Source organism: Jatropha curcas, chromosome 2, assembly GCF_041381405.1.
Source record: "Jatropha curcas cultivar XTBG-Jc1 chromosome 2, XTBG_Jcur_1.0, whole genome shotgun sequence".
NCBI lineage: Eukaryota > Viridiplantae > Streptophyta > Magnoliopsida > Malpighiales > Euphorbiaceae > Jatropha > Jatropha curcas.
In genome coordinates this window covers 26,636,085-26,656,561 of record NC_143152.1, presented here as the reverse complement: position 1 = coordinate 26,656,561, position 20,477 = coordinate 26,636,085, and the positions used below count along the sequence as shown (strand labels likewise).

The following is a 20,477-nucleotide window of genomic DNA, read 5'->3' as shown; positions in this document are numbered from 1 at the left end:
TCTAGCTGATTATTTATTTCTTGTGTAATAAGTGAGTAGAGTTGAAATTCATACCTTTTTTTTTCCAATTTCCGACGAGGAACCTTCATTGAAGCTTCTTCCTACACCAAAATGTATAAATACAGTTATATATACGGAAGTTAACCTATTTCTCCAAGAAGGACATGATGTGCAAATCTTAGGGTTCCTTTCATAGCAGGAAAATTCTCCCACGTCAAGGAAGTCCATGAATCATCCATTATAAGTTTCTATTTCCTTCATGAAAATCTTACTTGAAGGACAACAGTGCTATTAATTACCATTAGAGGAAAGACAAATGTGATTTTTGTACGATCAATCGCAATATTATTCCAAGCATTTCCCATTCAAAGATTTAATTGGTTTTGTCCAGATAAAAGTCTTATAATAAACCATTAATGTACCAATATTTGTTGCTTTCACCCTTTATTATCAAATGTCCGTACAAATGTAAAAAAATGTCTTATAGTATATGTGTCTGTTTATCGGTATGCAAGAAGCCAAATGGAAGGTAGAAAGAAATTTCCAAAGAATAGGGTTTGGTTTTCAAAAACTAAAATGTGCATACATCTATAAAATTACCACAATATCCATTTTGGCCAAATATAAATCTTCCTAATTGTTATCTAGTTAGTTTTTTGTGAGCAGGGTATGCAAGATTTTTCTGCAACAAAATGCTGTTAAAGGGATTATCTGTAAGTAGTTCGATTTAATTTTGCGATAGTTGTTCTATTTTCTTGTTTGAAGTAAAGTTTAAATTAATTTGGTATTTCTAATTTCCTGCTAACTTTCCAAAAGCTTTGATTAACATTTTCTTGTTAATGAAGTTTATGGATGTGATTACAGTTTCTACCTCCCTATTATTTATCCATATACAATCTGCTTGGTGTGGCCTCATTTTCAAGGTATTACCATTTCCAGAACTTTTCATATACTCCAATTATAGTTTAAGTTTTCTATAATTTCTATTTTGAAGTAAAGTTTTATAATCTGCTTGTTGTGGCCTCGTTTTCAAGTTATACATATTAGTGACACTGCTGATCTCCCAAGCTTTCTAAATCCTCTCCCATTATTTCCTTGTTTTGTAGCCATTTTCCTAAGCTAAACTTTTACAGACCATATGGAAAATCATGTGATAATAATTAATATTACAGTTGTAGATATATAGCTAAGTATTGATTTAGGATAGTGGAAGAGTGTCGAACCACTCATTCCCTGAACTTCGTTGGTAAAAATCAATAATATTTTAGATTTTTTTGAAGAAAAAGGAACAACCAATAATGTTTTGAACATTACTTTATATATATCCATTTGAAACTCTTAATCAATTACACATATATGTATATGAATCATCACTTGCCTCCAAAAAACAGACCACTTGGAAAATACGCCCATCCAGAAACTGACTCCTGGTAACTGCAAACCTTATGATGGGATTCTGCCCCACTTGCATGTGTATCGTAATAGAACCCCCTAACACAATTTCCAGGAAGTTTCCTCTTAACTATATCTCCACTCATTAATCTGTAGACAAAAATTAAGTATCTACTTGTTCTTCAATTCCATAATCCACAATAAGACAAGCTTTTCCCAGCAGATATATGATATGTCTAGTCCGTTACGGAACAAACAAATCAAATACATATCTACTTTATTGTGTATATCTCGAAAGTTTCTTGGCTCTTCGATTTTGGAAATTGTACATTATATGCTCTCTTTCTGGTTTATAAGGTTAATTTTCTTTCAGGATTCTTAGTTATCCACATCAGAACTTATAGAAGTCATCTGTTTATTTTACAGCTGAGCTATTCCTTGCGGGCAGAAAATAATCTTTGTTCATAATGTTATCATTATCTTTAACAGGTTTGCATGAAAAATTTTTCCTTTGTTTCCAAATCTGTGAAATTTCATCAATTTGGTAAGTTACACAAACAGTCTTTTTACTAAAAATTGGAGGAAGACTGTGTATCTCAATCCTTCTCAGAGCCCACACATACAAAATGCTTTGTAAGCTGGTTTACCCTTGGATGAAAACTATTAGAAGAGAATGTAAAGTGCAACTAATAATAGTTTTTCGTTTTATTTAACGTAATTTCAATTGATAAAAGAACAGATAGATATCTAAAAATAGCGAGCCTTGAAATTTCGAGGAAGTTTCCTTTCTTCCTAAGAGTTCGAAACGGAAAACGGCTGGGCGGTGGCGGTGCCATACCTTCTGTTTTGTCTGGAACGAATGTTTGTCCGTCTATGACAGTGGTGTCCTTTTATGGTCCTGCACTGATTGCGTAAATGAACTGACTCTTATATAATTTGGGTACGTAGTGTATGGTTATAGTTAACTATTCCATCTTGCTTGTTTATATAAATAGTACATTAGATATTTTTAAAGCTGATTTCTGTACCATGAGAGGACCAAACATTGATTTCATAAAAATACTTATATCAATCATTTTATATATTTGAATTTATATATATACACACACATTACTGAAAATATCTTTTTGTGAGTACTTATTATTTTTTCAAAGTTTTTTTACCCGCTATTATTTATCGTTTTGAGAATATTAAAAAATACTTCATCCTTTGTTAAATATTTGTTATATTTGAAAAAATACTATATTTTAAAATATTCTAAAATATTTGTTGTATTTGTGATTTTAAGGAATAATAATTTTTTTTTCATATTTATCCTTTGTATATGACCAACAATTATTGTTTTAATTCTTCAAAACTTTGATTTTTGAATATATTAAATTAAAGATAACATAGTCAATTTACGCAATAAGTTATTGTAACTTTAATGAGTTTTTTAAGAGATTTGAAATTCCAACGTGGCTGATATTTAAAAACGGAAAGATTAGTAAATAATTTTTTTAATAGGACATTTTTTACTAAATGAAATAACTATTTTCTATAATTTCTTAAAAGTTGAAACCCTTTTTACTTCTCTCTTTTCTTTTTTTAATTTTAGTGACAAAATAATAGAAAGCGAATTATTAATATTGGAATAATTGCGTGAGATAAAGGATAAATTAAAAAGTAGTATCATATTTATAATTTAGGTAATTTAACATATAAAAGTGGATGGAGAGAGTATGTATTTGCAGTATCGACACACTCTTTACACTGTAATGAAAAGAAATATAGAGAATTGAGGGGGAAATGAAGAATTTAATGCGAATTTGGAGCTAATTGTAATTTTCATGGGGAAATCAGCCTGTGAAGCTGAAATGCTATGCAAGTACAAAAGAATGCAAAGGAACTTCTTACTTAATGATAGCTTGAGCTTGTTTGTCGGTTCATTAAATTTATTTTGGAAATTAAGAGAAAAAGTTGACTACCAGAACATAAACTTATGTAGGATTAGTCAATCGCGATTTGATTTTAATGTTATATTTAAAAAAGAAAGACAGACAAAATAGATGCTGCTAAGAACAACAGTAATAATATTTGTTGTTGTAAATTTATTTCGGACAGAACTTTTTGTTGTTGTAAATTGTAATTTCTTTTATATTTTCAAAATAGATTGTGGATGGACTTATAATTTTTGTTCCACCAAGACTTAAATGGGGTCAGAAAGTCACAACATCATACATTCATGAAGTACCGTTTGCAATTGGCAGTATCCTTTTGTATGTTTTTGGGTTAGAGGAAAGAGGCACATGGGGAGCACGTGCATAGTATAGTATCTCACATAAATGTCAGAAATGGGGTAAATCTTATCTCCCTGAACACAGAAAACAATTACACTAAATAATAATTTCTCTTTACATCTTTAACTTGCACATATTGATGATAAGAGAACAACTTTTTCCTACATTGCCCTTACAGGTTCAAGAAAAATACTAAAAAACCCATGTACATTAAGTATGTATTAAGTGATGCTAAGACAAATATCAAAGAAATAAACTGTTTTCTCACTCTATTACCTTCGAATTTTTCAAATTAAATTACAAGGAAGCTAAGGTTGTTGGTTTTTTGGGGTGGACACAAGATGTTAAAGGATGGCTCTTATTACATGTTGATGAAATCAATCACCGGAGTTAGATTTCTCTTTAACACTCCAAATTTATGTTGGATTGTATTATTTCTTAGGTAGACTGTAATTTTTGAGAAGATGCATCTATATGGCCACACTCTCAACAGATGAAGTATTTCCTGGCATTTTTAGGTTTTTTTTTTTCTCCTGAAAATATTTCGGATAAAGTAAGTTGTGTTTTCCCGTAACTGCCAGGGTTGTCGTGCATGGGATGTCATTTATACTTGTGTGGCTGGTCCTTGTTTGTGTCAAGGATATTTTGGAAATTTACACAAATTCTCTCTTTTAATAATTAAAACTAAAATTAGGTTAATATTTGAAGCTAAGGGATCACTCTTAAAACAAGAATCTTTTAGACTTTGTTTGGAAAGAAGAAGGAACATGATAGAAAAAGATAATGAGGAATTGCAATTCTTTTCTACAATTATTTTCCATCATTATTTGGATATAACGACGGAAAATTTATTTTTATTTATTTAGAAAAGCAAAATTTTAGAGAAAAGAAAATGTTATTATTATAAATTTCAATTATGTATTCATTTAAATAATGAGGTATTTAATAAAGGATTAAAATTTATTTAATGTAAAGTATTTAGGCAATTCAATTAAAATAAGTGAAATTCACACTTTTCCGTTATTTTCCCTCCAAATTAAAGAGATTCAAAACATGTTAACCCCAATAGAAAATAAGGCTCTATTTATTTCCGTAAAATAACTTATGAGAAAATATTTTCCAATTGTTTGGGGCATTTAAGAAAATAAGTCAACGATAAATATTTTCCTGATTAAAAGAAAATTAAGTCATTTTTTAAAGAAAACAACTTTTCATTTTAGAGAAAGTAAAACATTTTTCGAACATTAACAAACCTTATAAATCCATATTTTTTAATTTATAAATCATTATAGTCACTACTACCAGTCAACATTTACCACCGACCACCACCACCAGCTACCTGTGGCTTTCATAATTTACATTTTTTTTTTTTTTCATTCTTTTCATATTTAAAAATAAAATTTTTAAATTATAAAATTTCTGTTATTATTAATTTTTTTATGGTCTTATGAGATTAATATTTTAATATTTTTAAATAAAGAATTTAGATGTTCCAAAATAAAATCTACAATCAAAAAGCAAGCTAAGCTATTTTAAAGAAAAATAAAATGACTTCTCGTTCAAAATGAAACTAGTTTTCTGCATTCCAAAAGCTTATAAAAAAGAAGAAAGAAAAGAACATATGAAGGAGCCATATAGGCACTTGTACTCATTAGTTAATCGACCAACAATTTCCAATTGTTAGCACTGACTTTGACTGGCATCAATCATAATTTATCCCCTTTTTCTGTAATTTTTCTCTCATATTTAGATTTAAGAAGATAAAAAGAACGGTACGAATCTTATGACGGTGAGTCAAATATTTTCATAACTAATTTATTAAAAGAACATTGACATTTTTCAACATCCTCTGACCGCTAAAAATTAATTTTCAACTGATTTTCAATATTGCAATTAAACAACAGGAGAAAATCATTTTCTGAGAAAATATTTTTCAAACATATAAGTTTTTCCATCAAACAAATGGAGACTAACATCCAAAGATGATCAAATTTGAAAGCTACACGCTTAAATAAACATATCCAAGTCAGCATCAAAGCCAAAGCAAAATTCTGTTTGGAGCCACACAGGTATTATATGATAGCCATACCTTGTCAGCTTGCTAATACAGGCCATCAGGATATGCCTACGTCACCAGCCAGTATACCAACGTGACCCTATTGCAGGTTCATTACATCAAGCAGATACTTCCCATCCTGCAAGAAAGAATACCGATCTCCTGACTCACTCCAAAGCTATTGGCAACCGATATACAGCTTCTTCAAATGGACACTGCAGCACAGAACAGAACAAAAAGATTTATTGCAAATACAATGCCTTTATGCACTGAACAGCGGAAGAGAATCCAGGAACATCTGCTACCTTCTACCTCCTACAAGTACAAAAAAAATATATATATAACATAAATAAGAGTTCGTGCCTACTGGCTAATATTAATTAATAAAAAGGATCCAATTCGGACTTCATAACAAGCCATGGAACTTGCAAATTCTCAATTACATAGTAGTTTCAACTGTCAATTCTATTCTGTCTTCTGGATGCAGATCTCTACGTTTTATGCAGTATACGCGTGATCCAAGATGCTTAACTTCAAGTCCAGCAACCTCGCAACCATTGAAGAATAGGGATTCATCCTCCTTGCCAATCCTACGTCTCCAACTCATCAAAAATGCTGGCCTGGGCATCCCCAAGCATGTTCCTGCCGGGAAGGCATAAGAAAAATAAGCAATGGTCACCGTTAGATTCTACTCTCCTATAAGAAATCAAATAGTGATTACAATACTACCTCCACTCTGTTCGTTTGCTATGATTGCGGTGTCATTTTTTGGCTTGTAGGAATTGAGTAGAAAGGAAAGAGTTTTTATCAAGTTGGAGTATTGTTTCACATCTACAAGCATTAAAGGGGAAAAAAAAAGAGTATAACTTAAACAATTTCTAGGTGAGAAAATACAAAAGAAGCTCATTCTGAAATTTCAACATGGATATGCAGTTCCCTATAGATCATAGCAAGCTAGGATCCAGCAAGCGTCAAACATGACAAGTTATATTTCTCATGAAACGGCAGATAATTACTGCTCTTTCTAACTACACAACTCTATCATATTACTTTGAAACCATTATTCTCTTTTTTATTACCAGATACAAACAGAGGGAATTCATACAGAAGGCAACAGAACACGGGAGGGAAAGGAGCAAAAGCAAGACAAAAATCAATTGGCAAAGCCATAGAACTTTAGAAGAAAGATATATGGCCAACAAGGATGATCTTGATTTGTTGATCCAGGAGTCCTCTGGATGGAACCCACCATCAAACACTCCAGGAAAAATTGGGGAGATCATCTGCAGATGATTAATTGCCAAAAATCCTTTATTTATTCCCAAATTGCCTGATACTTGCAACAATGACGGTGAATGTGGGAATTCCTGAACAAGACATGATCTACATAGATTCGCAATAAGAAACTTGACATCAAGATATTTCGATGTTTTTCTAGGATCACCATTTCCATCACTTAAAATGAATGCAATTGAAAAAAAAAGGTAAAAAAAAAAAAAAGAAAAGAAAAGAAAAGTCTTAACAACAATAGTAACTGGTTTAATGAATGCTTTCATTTAAAGTTTTCCACACTAAAGAACATTATAAAAGTTGTAGAAGTTGGCAGATAGAAGCTTACATAATAAGATATCACTAGCTATAATCAAGTCCCAATCAGGATCAGCAACAGGAAAGGTGTCCCCCCATGAATCTGATATAAGAACATAAGAAGCTTTAATTTAACCTAATGCAATGCTGCAAGATCTTTGTCCATGAAAAACAAATAGAGAATTGGAAATAAAATTTTATTCCTCACCACTTGAGCCAACAATAAGATTATTTTTCCTATAAGCATAAGAGAAGCCAGAAGTACATTCACAGTCAAGATCATTAGGAAGCCATCATGTGGTAGATCCCACCAAATTGATGACTTGCTCAAGATTAATGCTGAAGAGGTTAAAATAAGCACCTCATTACCAGAAATCCTATTTATAATCAACATTTTCTTTTCAATTTTCAAAAGGAACAAGTTAAGTAACCTAATAATTCATCAGCTTACAGTAGTCTATGCTATGATTATACTAAATATCTTCTGTTATGTAGTTAGATAACTAGGCAACTCACGCTTTATATGAGGAAGGGTAGGTGTGATTCCATTAACACGGCAGTTATGAGCTATGTTCTCTTCAATTTCATGATCATCGTAATCTGAGGTTGTGATATCAAGATTAAATGATTTGTGAAGAAAAATAGCCAAAGCTCCTGTGCCACTGCCATAGAATAGAATTATCTGCATCAGCTGTACATTCAAAACTACATGGAATAGTAGCAACAAGATACCACAGGATGGAAACATGAATTATGGCCTCAAGCTCCCATATGTGAAAAAAAAAAAAAAAAAAAAAAAGTGAGCTTACTAGTACTGACATTGTTGAAGAGAAGAACAATACCTGCCCAATTCAATGCATCGACGTCCTTCTATGTGTGACCTATGTTGAACTAACCATTCTGCAAATGCAAATGTCCCTGGCCAGAGCAAGTTAGCATTCAACTGGTGAAAAGAAAATTCTCTGATGAGCAACTCCTGCATAAGCCAAAAGACATAGAAAGCAGCGAAAATAATTAAAATTCCTTATATATGAAACACAAGTTAAAGAAACAAAACCACCAAGATGCTCTATCATATACATAAATATTACACTGACAAGAACAACTACATCCACATATAATAAATTGAATAAATTTAGCACAGAAATCTAAATAGTTCAATTCTAAAATCAAAATCTTTTCATCTCTACTGGAAAGAAAATGAACTCAATAATGTCATTACTTCTATTTATTTCATCAAACCCTCTAATTTCTTCCAGAAGTTAATTTCAGAGCTAAATAACCATCCCGCTATCTCAGAATATGATGGGAACCAATTCAAGAAGCCATTCTCATACCTAAACGACCAAGGCTCAACACCAAAATTCAACCCTTAAGTACCAGGAAAAGAAAGAAGTATCTACATAAAAAAATTTGCAACTGCTTAACCAAACATTTGCTGTCCAATTCAGTAATCAAACATTTTAAACAGAAAATTTGATAATTTAATCACTAAACCACAACACCAACGCTCTGCCTCACTCTAAATAATTGCACTTGACGATCAACAATATCTAACCATATATATCCCTAACAAATAAGCGAAGAGCAAAAACTAATAACCATTACTTCTAACAATGAGCCTGAAGAGGATTAATTACCATTCCAGGAAAACTGTGCCTCCTCTCCACATAGTTTTGTTCGGTTTCCTTGGTCTCTTCCTCTGAATGAAGAAAAAGTAAACACATTTAGTTAGAAGAAGAAGAAGAAAGATAGGAATATGATTAATAACAACTGTGAGTACCTCTACCATTAGAGGTATCGTCGTCGTCGGCAAAAAGGGAAGACGGAGAAAAGAGAGCTATATCCATGTTTAAGGGTAGATGAACTTGGGAGTACAAAGTGAGAGACTGAGTCATACTACAGAGAATTGATTTGTCTACCGGGCTCGGTCTAGTGGGCTTATCAATGGATGGGCCTTTATCAGTTCGGAATTTAGCATTGGGCTTGAGTTACCCGTATAATGTTGAAAATTATCACTATTTTATTTTATTTTTTGAGAATAAATGTAATATTATTTATTTATAATATTTTTTTCCACTGTTCTTATTGTATTTTTTTATTAACTTAACTGAATCTTTGTTTTTAGCAACCCACCCGAATAATATATTAGGTTAAGCAAATTATGGGTTTCGAATCCAAAATCCTGCTAACTCTTTTATTTCATTTTATTATAACTTTTAAAATCAAGAGTTAACTCTGTATATTAAAAAAAAAAAAAAATGAGTGACATTAAAAAGACTTGTATTAATTTATAAATTATGTATTAGTTTAAATATTAATTAATAACTTATAATTGTGTGTTGCTAAGTTTAATAGCTACTAGATAATGTATGACAAATGTGTATAGCACGTTAGATTACTAAAAAAATCCGTCAATTACATAAAAGCAGCACCTGTGAGGAACAACGAATAAATAATAAATTAAAAAAAAATTCTATAGCACGGTTTTAAGCAAAAACCACTAACTCAATTGATGATTTTAGTGCAACTGTGTCTTTTTGTGTCTTTTTATATCAGGACAAACATTAAATTGATAAATAATTTTAAAATTATATTAAATTAAAAATAGTTTTACGCACAACATTATTTTTATCAAAAGCCCGTTTTATCAAAAGCCCGAAATTCATGAATTCAGAAATTTTAAATGTAATAAAGTTAATCTAAGAAGAGCCTGACTGTACCTACTAAATCTGAAAAATGATCCCTCAACCAGCTCGTCTAAGGAATAAAATATCATTCACCCACAAAAAAAATGCACTGTCCATGTGAAGCAAAGCCATGGCCTAAATTATTTTTGAAACAAAAATCAAAAGCTCACTATATATATATATATATATATATATATATATATATATATATATATATATATATATTTGGTGATCTGCGTCTCACATGATGCCATAAAAACTTTATTCTAATACAATAAATAACCTATCTCACGGTGATCAATAAATATTCTTTTTACTATTATTCAATAGTTCTTAATGTTACATTTAACATTTAACGTTTTAAAGTGAGTTAAACTGTTGTATTACCGAACACTATAAAAAATAACTTTAAAATTTTAACTAATTAAAATATTAAAAATTACTTAAAAAATTATTACTGAATACAGTTTTAGCATTTTGATATCAGGCTAAATTTAATGCCCATGTCAAATTAGGGCTATAAAGGAAAAGCGCTTTCAATGAAAATTATTTTTATTCAAAAATATTGAATATTTGATCTCTTGTTTAAAATACATAAATTCCTTTTGCACTCAAATCAACTTTCGTCAGTTAAAATATAATCTCCATTGATTATATTATTCGGTAACTAGAATTTAAAAGTCAAGAGAATGTTCATGAAACGTTATTCATTATTCGAGCCTGCACCAAATTCATTTATTATTCAAACTTATCAAAATTTAATTATATCATATTTGCTACTTGCTAGGTCGGATAAAATTGTGATCCCTAATTGGCTCATCCCAAAACTTAACCCGAAGCAATCGACCACAGATTAGCTTTCTAAAACGCCTTAATCAATTGCACTTGCCACTAGTTGTTTAACATAGCCCGACAATCATTAAGAATTAAAAAGATTGTACAAGCGAAAAGGACCTATTAGAATGCCAGTTAATCCATCGTTACAGAATGCAGGAGCGGATCCAGTTTAAGAATTGGAGGCAAACCATAATTTTAATTAATGAGAGACTAAAATTAATTTTTATTTTTTTTTTAAAAAATTTAACACTAAAAATTTGAATTTTTTTTTCATCCAGGAGGCGAGCTTCCTTTGGACCTATATGTGTCCGCTCCTGACGGCATCGTTTGCACAACCAAACATCTCCATCCCTACCCCAAACTATTTTAAGAGCATCACAATTGTTTTTTAATATTTCAATCTATAAATTATATCTATTAAATTTTTAAATTTTTGAAATATATGTATTATCAAAATTAGTGATTTTAAAAGATTTTCCGCAAAATTTAAATTGCAACAAAATTTTTCACAGAAAAAGTACATTTAAATAATTTCATGGATTTGACCTACATCCAGACATCAACAAACACGAATATTGAGGCACAGGACAGACAAATCAACATTTAAGTACAGCCGCCCTTATCTGCGCGTACATGGCGTGTAAATCTACCATACAAACATCGCACATATAAAACGCAAACCGAAGATCAGAACGAGAAGAGAGCAAGACCAGCATCAATCAGATTGCTTTTCTCATCATTTATCAATCAGATTTCCCCAATTTCAAATTCGAAACTTCCGAACACGGTCTCCGAACAAAAGACAGATGGTCGGACCAATCAGATCTCAGTTTGTGTTGTTTGGATCATCCATTGTTCAGTTGAGTTTTGGTTTTGATGGATGGGGTGCTGCTCTTTCTCACTTGTATGCTCGTAAGGTAATAATTTGTTCAATTTCTGTTATTTTTTTATTAATTTTAAATTTTAATGATAGTTTAAGTTATTTCGTCTTAGGATGTCTTTATTTGATAGTTTTTTTTTTTTAAATAAATTTAAAATAGGTGAAATTTAAATAATAAAATTTTCTAAATTGTAGTATTTTTTTTTACTGAAATAGTGAATCAAATCATTTAATTTTTTATTATGTATTTATAGTTAAGAAACTGATTAATATAATTAATTAAATTCAAAATTATACAATATCAACAGGCAGATGTTGTGCTGCGAGGATACTCGGGTTGGACTTCAAGGGATGCTCTAAAAATTCTTGATCAAGTTTTCCCACAAGTAATTAATTAATTGCTTTGTTTTAATTAGATATAATTAGACACTGATGATGTATATTTTTATATTGTTATATTAATTAAAAATCAAGAATGACAGAGTCCAACCTTCACTGGCTATTGTTTATTTTGGAGGCAATGATTCAATGGAACCTCCCACATCTGATGGTCCTCTGGTTCCACTCTCTGAATACAAAGAGAACATGAGAAGAATTGCTTTACATCTAAAGGTAATTAATTAATACACAATCCTTCAAATTTTCTATAATTAAATGGTATTATTGAATTTTAGTTTAATTACGTGATTGAATGCAGAGCTTGTCTGAGACAATTCGTATAATCTTTCTCAGCGTTCCTCCTATAAACGAGGAAATGATTAAAGAATATTTGTATGTATTTAATTATATAGATTTTTATCCATAATTAAAATATTTTGAAATATGATTTATTGCTGAATTTGCTGTTGCTAAAATTAACTAGCGGTGGTGAAATGGGTCGAACCAACGAGGGGTGTCGGATATATTCAGAAGCTTGTTTAGAAGTAAGTAAAGAAATGGAAATCACTGCCATTGATCTTTGGACTGCCATACAACAAAGAGAAAATTGGTTGACTACTTGCTTCCTGTAAGTCTTTTTTTTGCCCTTTTGTTTTCTTTCAAGTTGACTATTTGATCAAGTGAATTGGATTGAAGTTGATGAAAAATATAATGTTTCAAATATACTGTTATTATAATTCAATTACCGGAATAACATTGCAGATTACACGACAGGCTAATCCGATTGTCCATTATTTTAAATTGAAGTATATAATTACTTTGGCAATTGAATTGATTTGCATATGTTAATTGTTGAATAGAGATGGAATCCATCTCTCAGGAGAAGGGAGCAAAATAGTGGTGAAGGAGATACTTAGAGTTGTTAGAAACGCAGATTGGAAACCAAGTCTATACTGGCAGTATATGCCAAGTGAATTTCAAGGAATTTCAGCCATTGATCCGGAGAACGATGAAAACCACAAAATCCACAAAATTTTGAAATCAGAACTGGAAAAAAATTTGATCTGAGTATCGTGTACCCATTTGCAGAATAATATTTTTTATCAACAAGAATAAAGGTTACTAAAGGCATTTTGGTTGTATTCCAGTCGTGATTTGTACTCGAGCTTCCCCTTTCGTTTAAATTATTTTTCTTTTATATTATTTATTTTCCTTACACCACCAACATTTAGTTAAAGACTACTAAAATGGTCACACAGCAGACTGCATCTCCTCGTTAGTTCTTCTCAAAAAAAAAAAAAAAAAAAAAAAAATCTTTGGTAGATTAATAATATTAATCTAAAAAAAAATCTAAACTTAAATAAGAAATAAATAAACTGGGGCGAAACTAGGGGATTGGACCCTCTAGCTTCAAATTTTTTTTTTAATTATTTTATGAAATAGTGCATTTTTTTTATTTGATCCTCAAATTTTTAAAAATTTTTCTTCCATCTCCATAATTTTAGGATCTCATCGTATCCTTGTTTATTAATTTATAAATAAGTCACACGAAAAACACTAATATAAGTTATAAATTCTCTGCATGTGAGATCTCATATGTGATTAACATGCTAAATTATTCATAAAATTTTAAATAAATTTATATTATGAAACTGAATCAACACGTGTGATGCTACTTAATTTAAAATCTCAATTAAAAAAAAAATCCATGTGAAGCAAAACCGTAGCCTAATAATAAAATAATAGCTTAATATTATCTTTCCTATTATGTTAATCAGAGTCAAGATTCTGATATCAAATGTTAATCTTATTTTTATCTATGTTTTTTGTTTTTTGCACGTAAGAAAACAATCCAGTTACTTAAATTATAAACAAAATACTACTTAATTACTCTAATTTTGAGGATTCTCTTTTCATTAATCTATCACTAGAATGTAATATAATAAAATATAACTCAGAAATAATGTAAATAAAGAATAACTTTCGTGGTCAACTATTAACGTAATGGGATTAATTAATTTCTATAAATATTAATATAGGAATAGAGAGGAATAATGAGATTTTCGATAGCGCTCTTTAAAATTTGAATAAGTATGAATAATGAATATAGTCAATGTTAGAAATATGTCACTTGTAGAAATATATATACAATTTTGAAAATGAGCAATGTAAACCAAAATGATAACAACAACAAAATCAAACAAGTGATCTGTTAGTTTCACATTTGTGAAGAAAAAAAATGATATTTAAAATTTATGTCTATCAATTTTTTTTTTAACTTTCATACGAATATTCTCATTTTTTATAATTATATTTTTTTAATTGAAATTTTGAATAGATTAGAATAATATACTTCTCAAATTGATTAAAACTCGTAAAATTAAAGAGAACTTGAAATGCCATTTTGATTGTCGTCTAATTAGGTTTCTCATTTAATTGAGGAGCGAAAGGTCTAGAGTTTGAGTCCTTATAACTATAGTTATTTTTTTATTAAAAATTAAAATTTATTTTGTTTCAAATAAATTCAATAAATATAATAAGAGGAAATTCTTATTATATATGTATTTTTTTTTTTTGGAAAAAATAAATTCAATGAATATAATAAGTTTACACCATTCAACCAAAACTCACTAACCTTGCTCAAATTCTTCAATGGGGAAATGAGATTGTGAAAGTAGAGTGCAAACAAGATAACCCTTCATATTACTAAAGGGTATATTTGTCATTTTGTTCTGATCTAACGGCTAAAACACTTGAAAACGGAACCGAAGGATTATTTATGTTGCGGATCTAGAAGTCAGGATGCACGAAATATTTGAGTAAAAAAAAAAAAAGACTATTTAAATAACTTCACCAAATCTTATAGACTAAATAATTAATTTCCCAGGAATGGACATCTAAGAACAAATAGGCATGGTCGGTTCATTGAACCGGCGGTTTTGATATTAAATTTGAACCGGCCCTTGAACTGTTAGTTCTAATGCGGTTCCTATGAATCGATAGTTCAAATTACGGTTTTTGGCGATAAATGATTTTTTTTTTTAAAAAAAATCGTTTTAACGTTACATCTTTCTTTTGAAAATATTAATATAATTTTAAAAAATATTGATAAATTTTATTTTAAATAAATTTTAGAATGTTCATGCTCATATAAGAATAAAATTAATTAATTTTATAAAATAATCAAATAAATTATCACTTTATTCCGTGTAAACATTATTAATTAGAAAAATTATAAGAAAATTTTGAAAATGCTTCAAAAGAATGTAATTTTAAACTTAGTAAACAATCGAAAATGGTAAAAAAAAAAAGAATTTAAAACAAATATAAATTTAGACTAAATATTTCTTCGTTTTTTTATCATTTTACTTTTTAGATTTGTAATTTTTTAAAGTAAAGCGTATTTAAAAAAAAAAATCTTAAGTAAAGTATATCATGTAGTAAAATATTATTGAGAGTTATAAAGATGTATAAAATATGTTAAGATGTATAATCGGTTTGAACCGCATTGAAACCGCTGGTGCAGGTTCAGATTTTAATATTCACATAAACCTTAACCAGCCTTGAACCGCCAATTCAGGTTTATATTTTAACATTTATATGAACCTTAACTGGCTTTAAACCGTCCATTTTGGTTCAAAACTGTGAACCAATGGTTTGGATCTGGTTCTTATTCATCTGCAGTATGATTTGGTTTCGGTCGATTCCGGTTCAAAATGAACTGGTGGCCATGCCTTGAACAAGTCAACATTTGCGTACAGCCCCCTCACCCACGCGCACATGGCGCGTAAATCTACCATACATACATTGCCAATATAAAGGGCAAAGACCGGAAGAGAGCGAGGCCATAATCAATCAGATAAGTTCTCTTACCAAATTCTAGATTGCCAAACGCGGTATTAGCAAGAAGCAAGAAGAGAAAGATGGTTGGACCAATTCGACCTCAGTTTGTGTTGTTCGGATCATCTATAGTTCAGTTAAGTTTTGGTTTTGATGGATGGGGTGCGACTCTTGCTCACTTATATGCTCGTAAGGTAACTTTATCAAATTTCTTTTCTTTATTATCTGTTACTATTATTTTTAAATAATATTGCATTTGCATCTTATGACGTTTTAATTTGATAATTTTTCGAAAATAATTTGAAAATTAGTTGGAATTTAAATGCTTAAATTTTTCTTAATAGCTCGAGTATTTGTAAAGCTTATTAAATTATTAAGAAATTATGTTATTAAATGCAATTAAAATAATCACATCACAGTCGTTTATTGAGTTCAAGATTTAAAAAAACAAGAAAAGGAATAGGAAAATCTTGAAAGAAAATATTTTTTTTTGTCTCCTATACGAATATCATTAGACTTTTCTTGTAAGTACATTATTATAGCGTTCTCTATTTTTCCTTCTGGTATTATTTTGTTTAACTATTTTCTTTTTCCGTCAAATTTTACCACCATCCAAACACATTCAAAGAGAATGATAAGATAAAGATATAAAAGCAAATGTTTGACTTCCTGTTTTGCGATTGATACAATATTAACAGGCAGATATAGTGCTGCGAGGATATGCGGGTTGGACTTCAAGGGATGCCCTCAAAGTTCTTGAACAAGTTTTCCCACAAGTAATGAATTATATCTTAATTACTTGCTTTGTTTTAATTAGATATAATAATTAGACACTGATGATTTAATATTCTTTTACTGTGATATTAATAAAAAATAATAATAAAGAATGACTCAGTACAACCATCACTGGCTATTGTTTATTTTGGAGGCAATGATTCAATGGAGCCTCCCACATCAGATGGTCCTCTTGTTCCACTCTGTGAATATAAAGAAAACATGGAGAAAATTGCACTACATCTAAAGGTAACTAATTAATTAATACATAATATTTCAAATTTTAATATATAATTAAATTTTATCTTAACTATGTGATTATTCGATTGAACACAGAGCTTGTCAGAGACAATTCGCATAATCTTTCTCGGTGTTCCTCCTGTAAATGAGGAAATGATCAAGGAATTTTAGTATGTATTTCAATTATATAAATTTTTATCCATAAATAAAATATTTTCAAATATGATTTATTGCTTAATTTGTTATTGCTAAAATTAACTAGCGGTGATGAAATGGGTCGAACCAATGAGGGGTGTCGGATATATTCAGAAGCTTGTTTAGAAGTGAGTAAAAAAATGGGAATCACTGCCATTGATCTATGGACTGCAATGCAACAGAGAGAAGATTGGTTGACTACTTGCTTTCTGTAAGTCTTTTCGACCATAATTAATAAGCTTTTTTTTTTTTTTAAAAAGGAATCTTCAATTTATTAATGAGAATCGTAAAAAGAATATAATTTTTAAATCATTAATTAAAATACAATTGTTATAATAATTATTAATAAAAAAATACTTATGTTTATATATAATTAATTACTTTTGTCAATTTAGTTAATTTGCATTATCTTGATCATTTTGTTAAACAGGGATGGAATCCACCTCACAGGGACGGGGAGTGAAATAGTGGTTGAGGAGATACTTAGAGTTCTTGAAAAACCAGATTGGATTCCACGTCTACACTGGAAGTCCATCCCAAGTGAATTTGTAGGAATTTCACCCACTGATCCAGAGAACAATGAAGGTCTTATCATCCCTAAAATTTTGAAATCGAAATGGGAATAAAATTTGATCATATGATCATCTTCCCATTTGCAAAATATTATTTATAGCCAAAAATACAGATTATTAAGGGTATTTTTATCGTATTTCAGTTATGATGTTTGTACTCGATTGAGCTTCCCTTTTCTTGATTTTGTTGTATGTCAATTATCTGAGTTTTGAATTATGAATAAATAATATGAAAATGTAGTAAACTTTTTTATTTATATGAATACTTGGGCTTGATTTTATTATTTATTGTTTAAATACTTGGACAGGAAGTCCATTTTTTTAAAATTGTTTTAATTAAAATTTCAATATTTATTTATATTTATGGTGCAATTGCAATAAATTAATAAGTTCAGAGTATTATAATTCACTTTTAGAGTGAAATTACAACTATTCAAAAAGTTCGGAGTAAAATTGAAAATTATGCCATTATTGCATATATTTTTTTATCCTCTTACTGTGAATCAGTGTACTTAAGATGCATTTTGCTAACTCTCCGTAGAGTTGATTTAAAAAAATATTATGGAAAAAACATTTATAAGAAAGAATTAAATTATGTAGAAAAATATAAATATGATTCCCACCTTCAAATTAGTAATCAAGTTTACAATTAATATTGTCAGGTTTCGACACTTCTTTATATGGAATAGTTGTATCTAATTGAAAACTTTTGCCAAGTAGGGAAACTATTCAGACAGGTAAAAAACCAAATAAAATGAAGTTGCTTTACGTTTACCTACCAAACTCTTGTTGGCATTGCATGATCCTCTCAAGCCAACCTAAATTTAAGAGATGGGTATAAAGTATTTTTAAAATTTAATATGAAACGCTTTATCCTTTATAAATTTATCTGATAGAAATTTAGATTAGTGGAACGAATAAATGATTTTCAGATAAGGATGTTTTAAAAAAAAAATTGTAATAGGATCTTAATTTATGAACTAAAGATTTTAATATAGAATTATACGAATAAAATCAAAGTAATACAAGTAAAAAAAAAAAAAAATGAGAGTAGTAAGTAGCTTATAGAATCTTTTTCTTCACATTTTTATAAAATATAGAAATCAATTACGCCTAAATATTCACATAAATATATGTTTGACAGTCCGCTATTAATTATATATTTCGAAGCATAAGGACGAAACAAGTTATAAAATTCTAGAAAATGTAGAAAAGAAAGGCGATATTTAAATCATATCAAGCGTTTTCAATTGGAAAATCCTTCTGAATGAATATTCCAGGGGATTCTTTGCAGGCTATTAATTAATTTAAAGCAATGAGTAAAAAACAAATTCCAAAGTCATGTACAGAATGACAATTCTGCATTTATACCAGTAATTATGATACGCACAAATTTGAAAATCAACAAGGTAAGCCAAAAAGATGACAACAATAAAATCAAACAAACCACTCAAATTTTATAAACGTAAAGATAAATAATCGAATCAAACTATACTTGATTGATATTTTTTTTTTTAGAAAAAACAATTCTATTTATTTAAGAAGAGAAAAAAACAAGAATTAAATAAACGAAACATGACTAATAGATAAAGAGGATTCTATTTTTAATCAATAATTAAATTAATCTTTTTTATACATATACACTGTAATCATTATATCATCATCGTGGCCGTCCCCGTCACCTTTTCAAATTAATTGTATAGCAATTAGCTGAGAATAGGTTCTAAAAGAATTGATGGCATGGAGCTATCTGACCTGTTTAGGCATTTTCAGAAAAAAGTGATATGGTATTGCAAATATTGTTGTTGGTTTCTGAATTCCAAACACGTCCCTAACGTGAACGTAACCAAACTTTACCAGAACTCCGAACGTCAGCGAACACGAAGAATGCCGATTCATCCATAAGTCATTGTGTAAAAGCGACCCCTCCACCCACGCGCACAAGGCGCGTAATCTACCATACATTTCTGGTATAAAAGGCAAACACCATAAGAGAGCGAGGCCAGACCTTTTGCTGCTCTCATCAATCAAATTTTGAACTCCCAAACGCCGGTCTTAGTTAGAAGCAAGAAGAGAAAAATGGTTGGACCAATTAGACCTCAGTTCGTGTTGTTTGGATCATCCATAGTGCAGCTAAGTTTTGGCGACGAAGGATGGGGTGCTGCTCTATCTGAGAAGTATGCTCGTAAGGTATTTTTTTCATTTATTTTCTCTGTTCTTTTTTTTTTCTTTTTTATTAGTATTATTGTGATAATTTTGTAATTTTTAATTGACAATATGGTACATAATAGTTTAATATTTAATGAACTTTTTTATATATTTATTTCATAAATGAAAATGCTATCTAATTCTAATAATTCAAAGATAATAATAATGATGATAAGACAGAGACTAAAACATGGCTCTGATTTGCAGTTTGGATATAAAGAGCACGTGAAAATGCGGCTCCACGTTTTGTCTATTTCTAGTATTTTTCACTTTTCCTGTTATGGATAATGTACAATTTGCAGTCATTTCGTTGGAATGTTTTCTCATTCAATCAAATAATAATTTTTTTTTTTTAAATGGAGACTTAAAATTCTTAAATACTTATATTGTAAGATAAATATTGGACTATTTTTAATAAATCAAATCATTTCTTTTTTAATTATACTAATTAATGTCATTTCAAAATGATAAAAAATATAAACAGGCAGATGTTGTGCTGCGAGGATATGGAGGTTGGACTTCAAGGAATGCCCTAAAAGTTCTTGATCA

General features: G+C 29.6%; 3 protein-coding genes and 1 long non-coding RNA gene across 6 annotated transcripts; 3 read left to right on the top strand and 1 right to left on the bottom strand.

Annotated features, from left to right (window-relative positions):
• The first annotated feature begins 510 nt into the window (after positions 1–510).
• On the top strand, positions 511–3,803 carry LOC119371290 (uncharacterized). Of its 2 annotated transcripts, XR_016319636.1 has the most exons (3): positions 518–713; positions 865–2,332; positions 3,544–3,803. It is a non-coding gene; the product is annotated as an uncharacterized LOC119371290 (long non-coding RNA). The 2 variants fall into 2 exon arrangements; XR_005178883.2 differs by lacking the exon at positions 3,544–3,803 and having other exon boundaries at positions 511–713; positions 865–3,292.
• Positions 3,804–5,564: 1,761 nt separating this feature from the next.
• LOC105646597 (S-adenosyl-L-methionine-dependent methyltransferases superfamily protein) lies at positions 5,565–9,220 on the bottom strand. Of its 2 annotated transcripts, none has more exons than XM_012232470.4 (8): positions 9,104–9,220; positions 8,955–9,016; positions 8,157–8,290; positions 7,831–7,976; positions 7,346–7,417; positions 6,457–6,558; positions 6,171–6,369; positions 5,565–5,942 (listed from the first exon to the last, which is right to left on the bottom strand). In XM_012232470.4, the coding sequence occupies exons 1-8, from the start codon at positions 9,210–9,212 to the stop codon at positions 5,906–5,908; spliced, it is 861 nt and encodes a 286-aa protein (XP_012087860.2). In that variant the 5' UTR covers positions 9,213–9,220; the 3' UTR covers positions 5,565–5,905. The 2 variants fall into 2 exon arrangements, with proteins under 2 accessions (XP_012087860.2, XP_012087859.2); XM_012232469.4 differs by having other exon boundaries at positions 9,098–9,212.
• A 2,163-nt stretch (positions 9,221–11,383) lies between these two features.
• LOC105646596 (GDSL esterase/lipase WDL1) lies at positions 11,384–13,302 on the top strand. The gene is made up of 6 exons (XM_012232468.4): positions 11,384–11,758; positions 12,030–12,107; positions 12,196–12,333; positions 12,419–12,492; positions 12,584–12,727; positions 12,960–13,302. The coding sequence occupies exons 1-6, from the start codon at positions 11,648–11,650 to the stop codon at positions 13,165–13,167; spliced, it is 753 nt and encodes a 250-aa protein (XP_012087858.1). The 5' UTR covers positions 11,384–11,647; the 3' UTR covers positions 13,168–13,302.
• Positions 13,303–15,966: 2,664 nt separating this feature from the next.
• On the top strand, positions 15,967–17,966 carry LOC105646711 (GDSL esterase/lipase CPRD49). Its single transcript, XM_012232631.4, has 6 exons — positions 15,967–16,133; positions 16,638–16,715; positions 16,825–16,962; positions 17,050–17,123; positions 17,216–17,359; positions 17,579–17,966. The coding sequence occupies exons 1-6, from the start codon at positions 16,023–16,025 to the stop codon at positions 17,772–17,774; spliced, it is 741 nt and encodes a 246-aa protein (XP_012088021.1). The 5' UTR covers positions 15,967–16,022; the 3' UTR covers positions 17,775–17,966.
• The last annotated feature ends 2,511 nt before the right edge of the window (positions 17,967–20,477 follow it).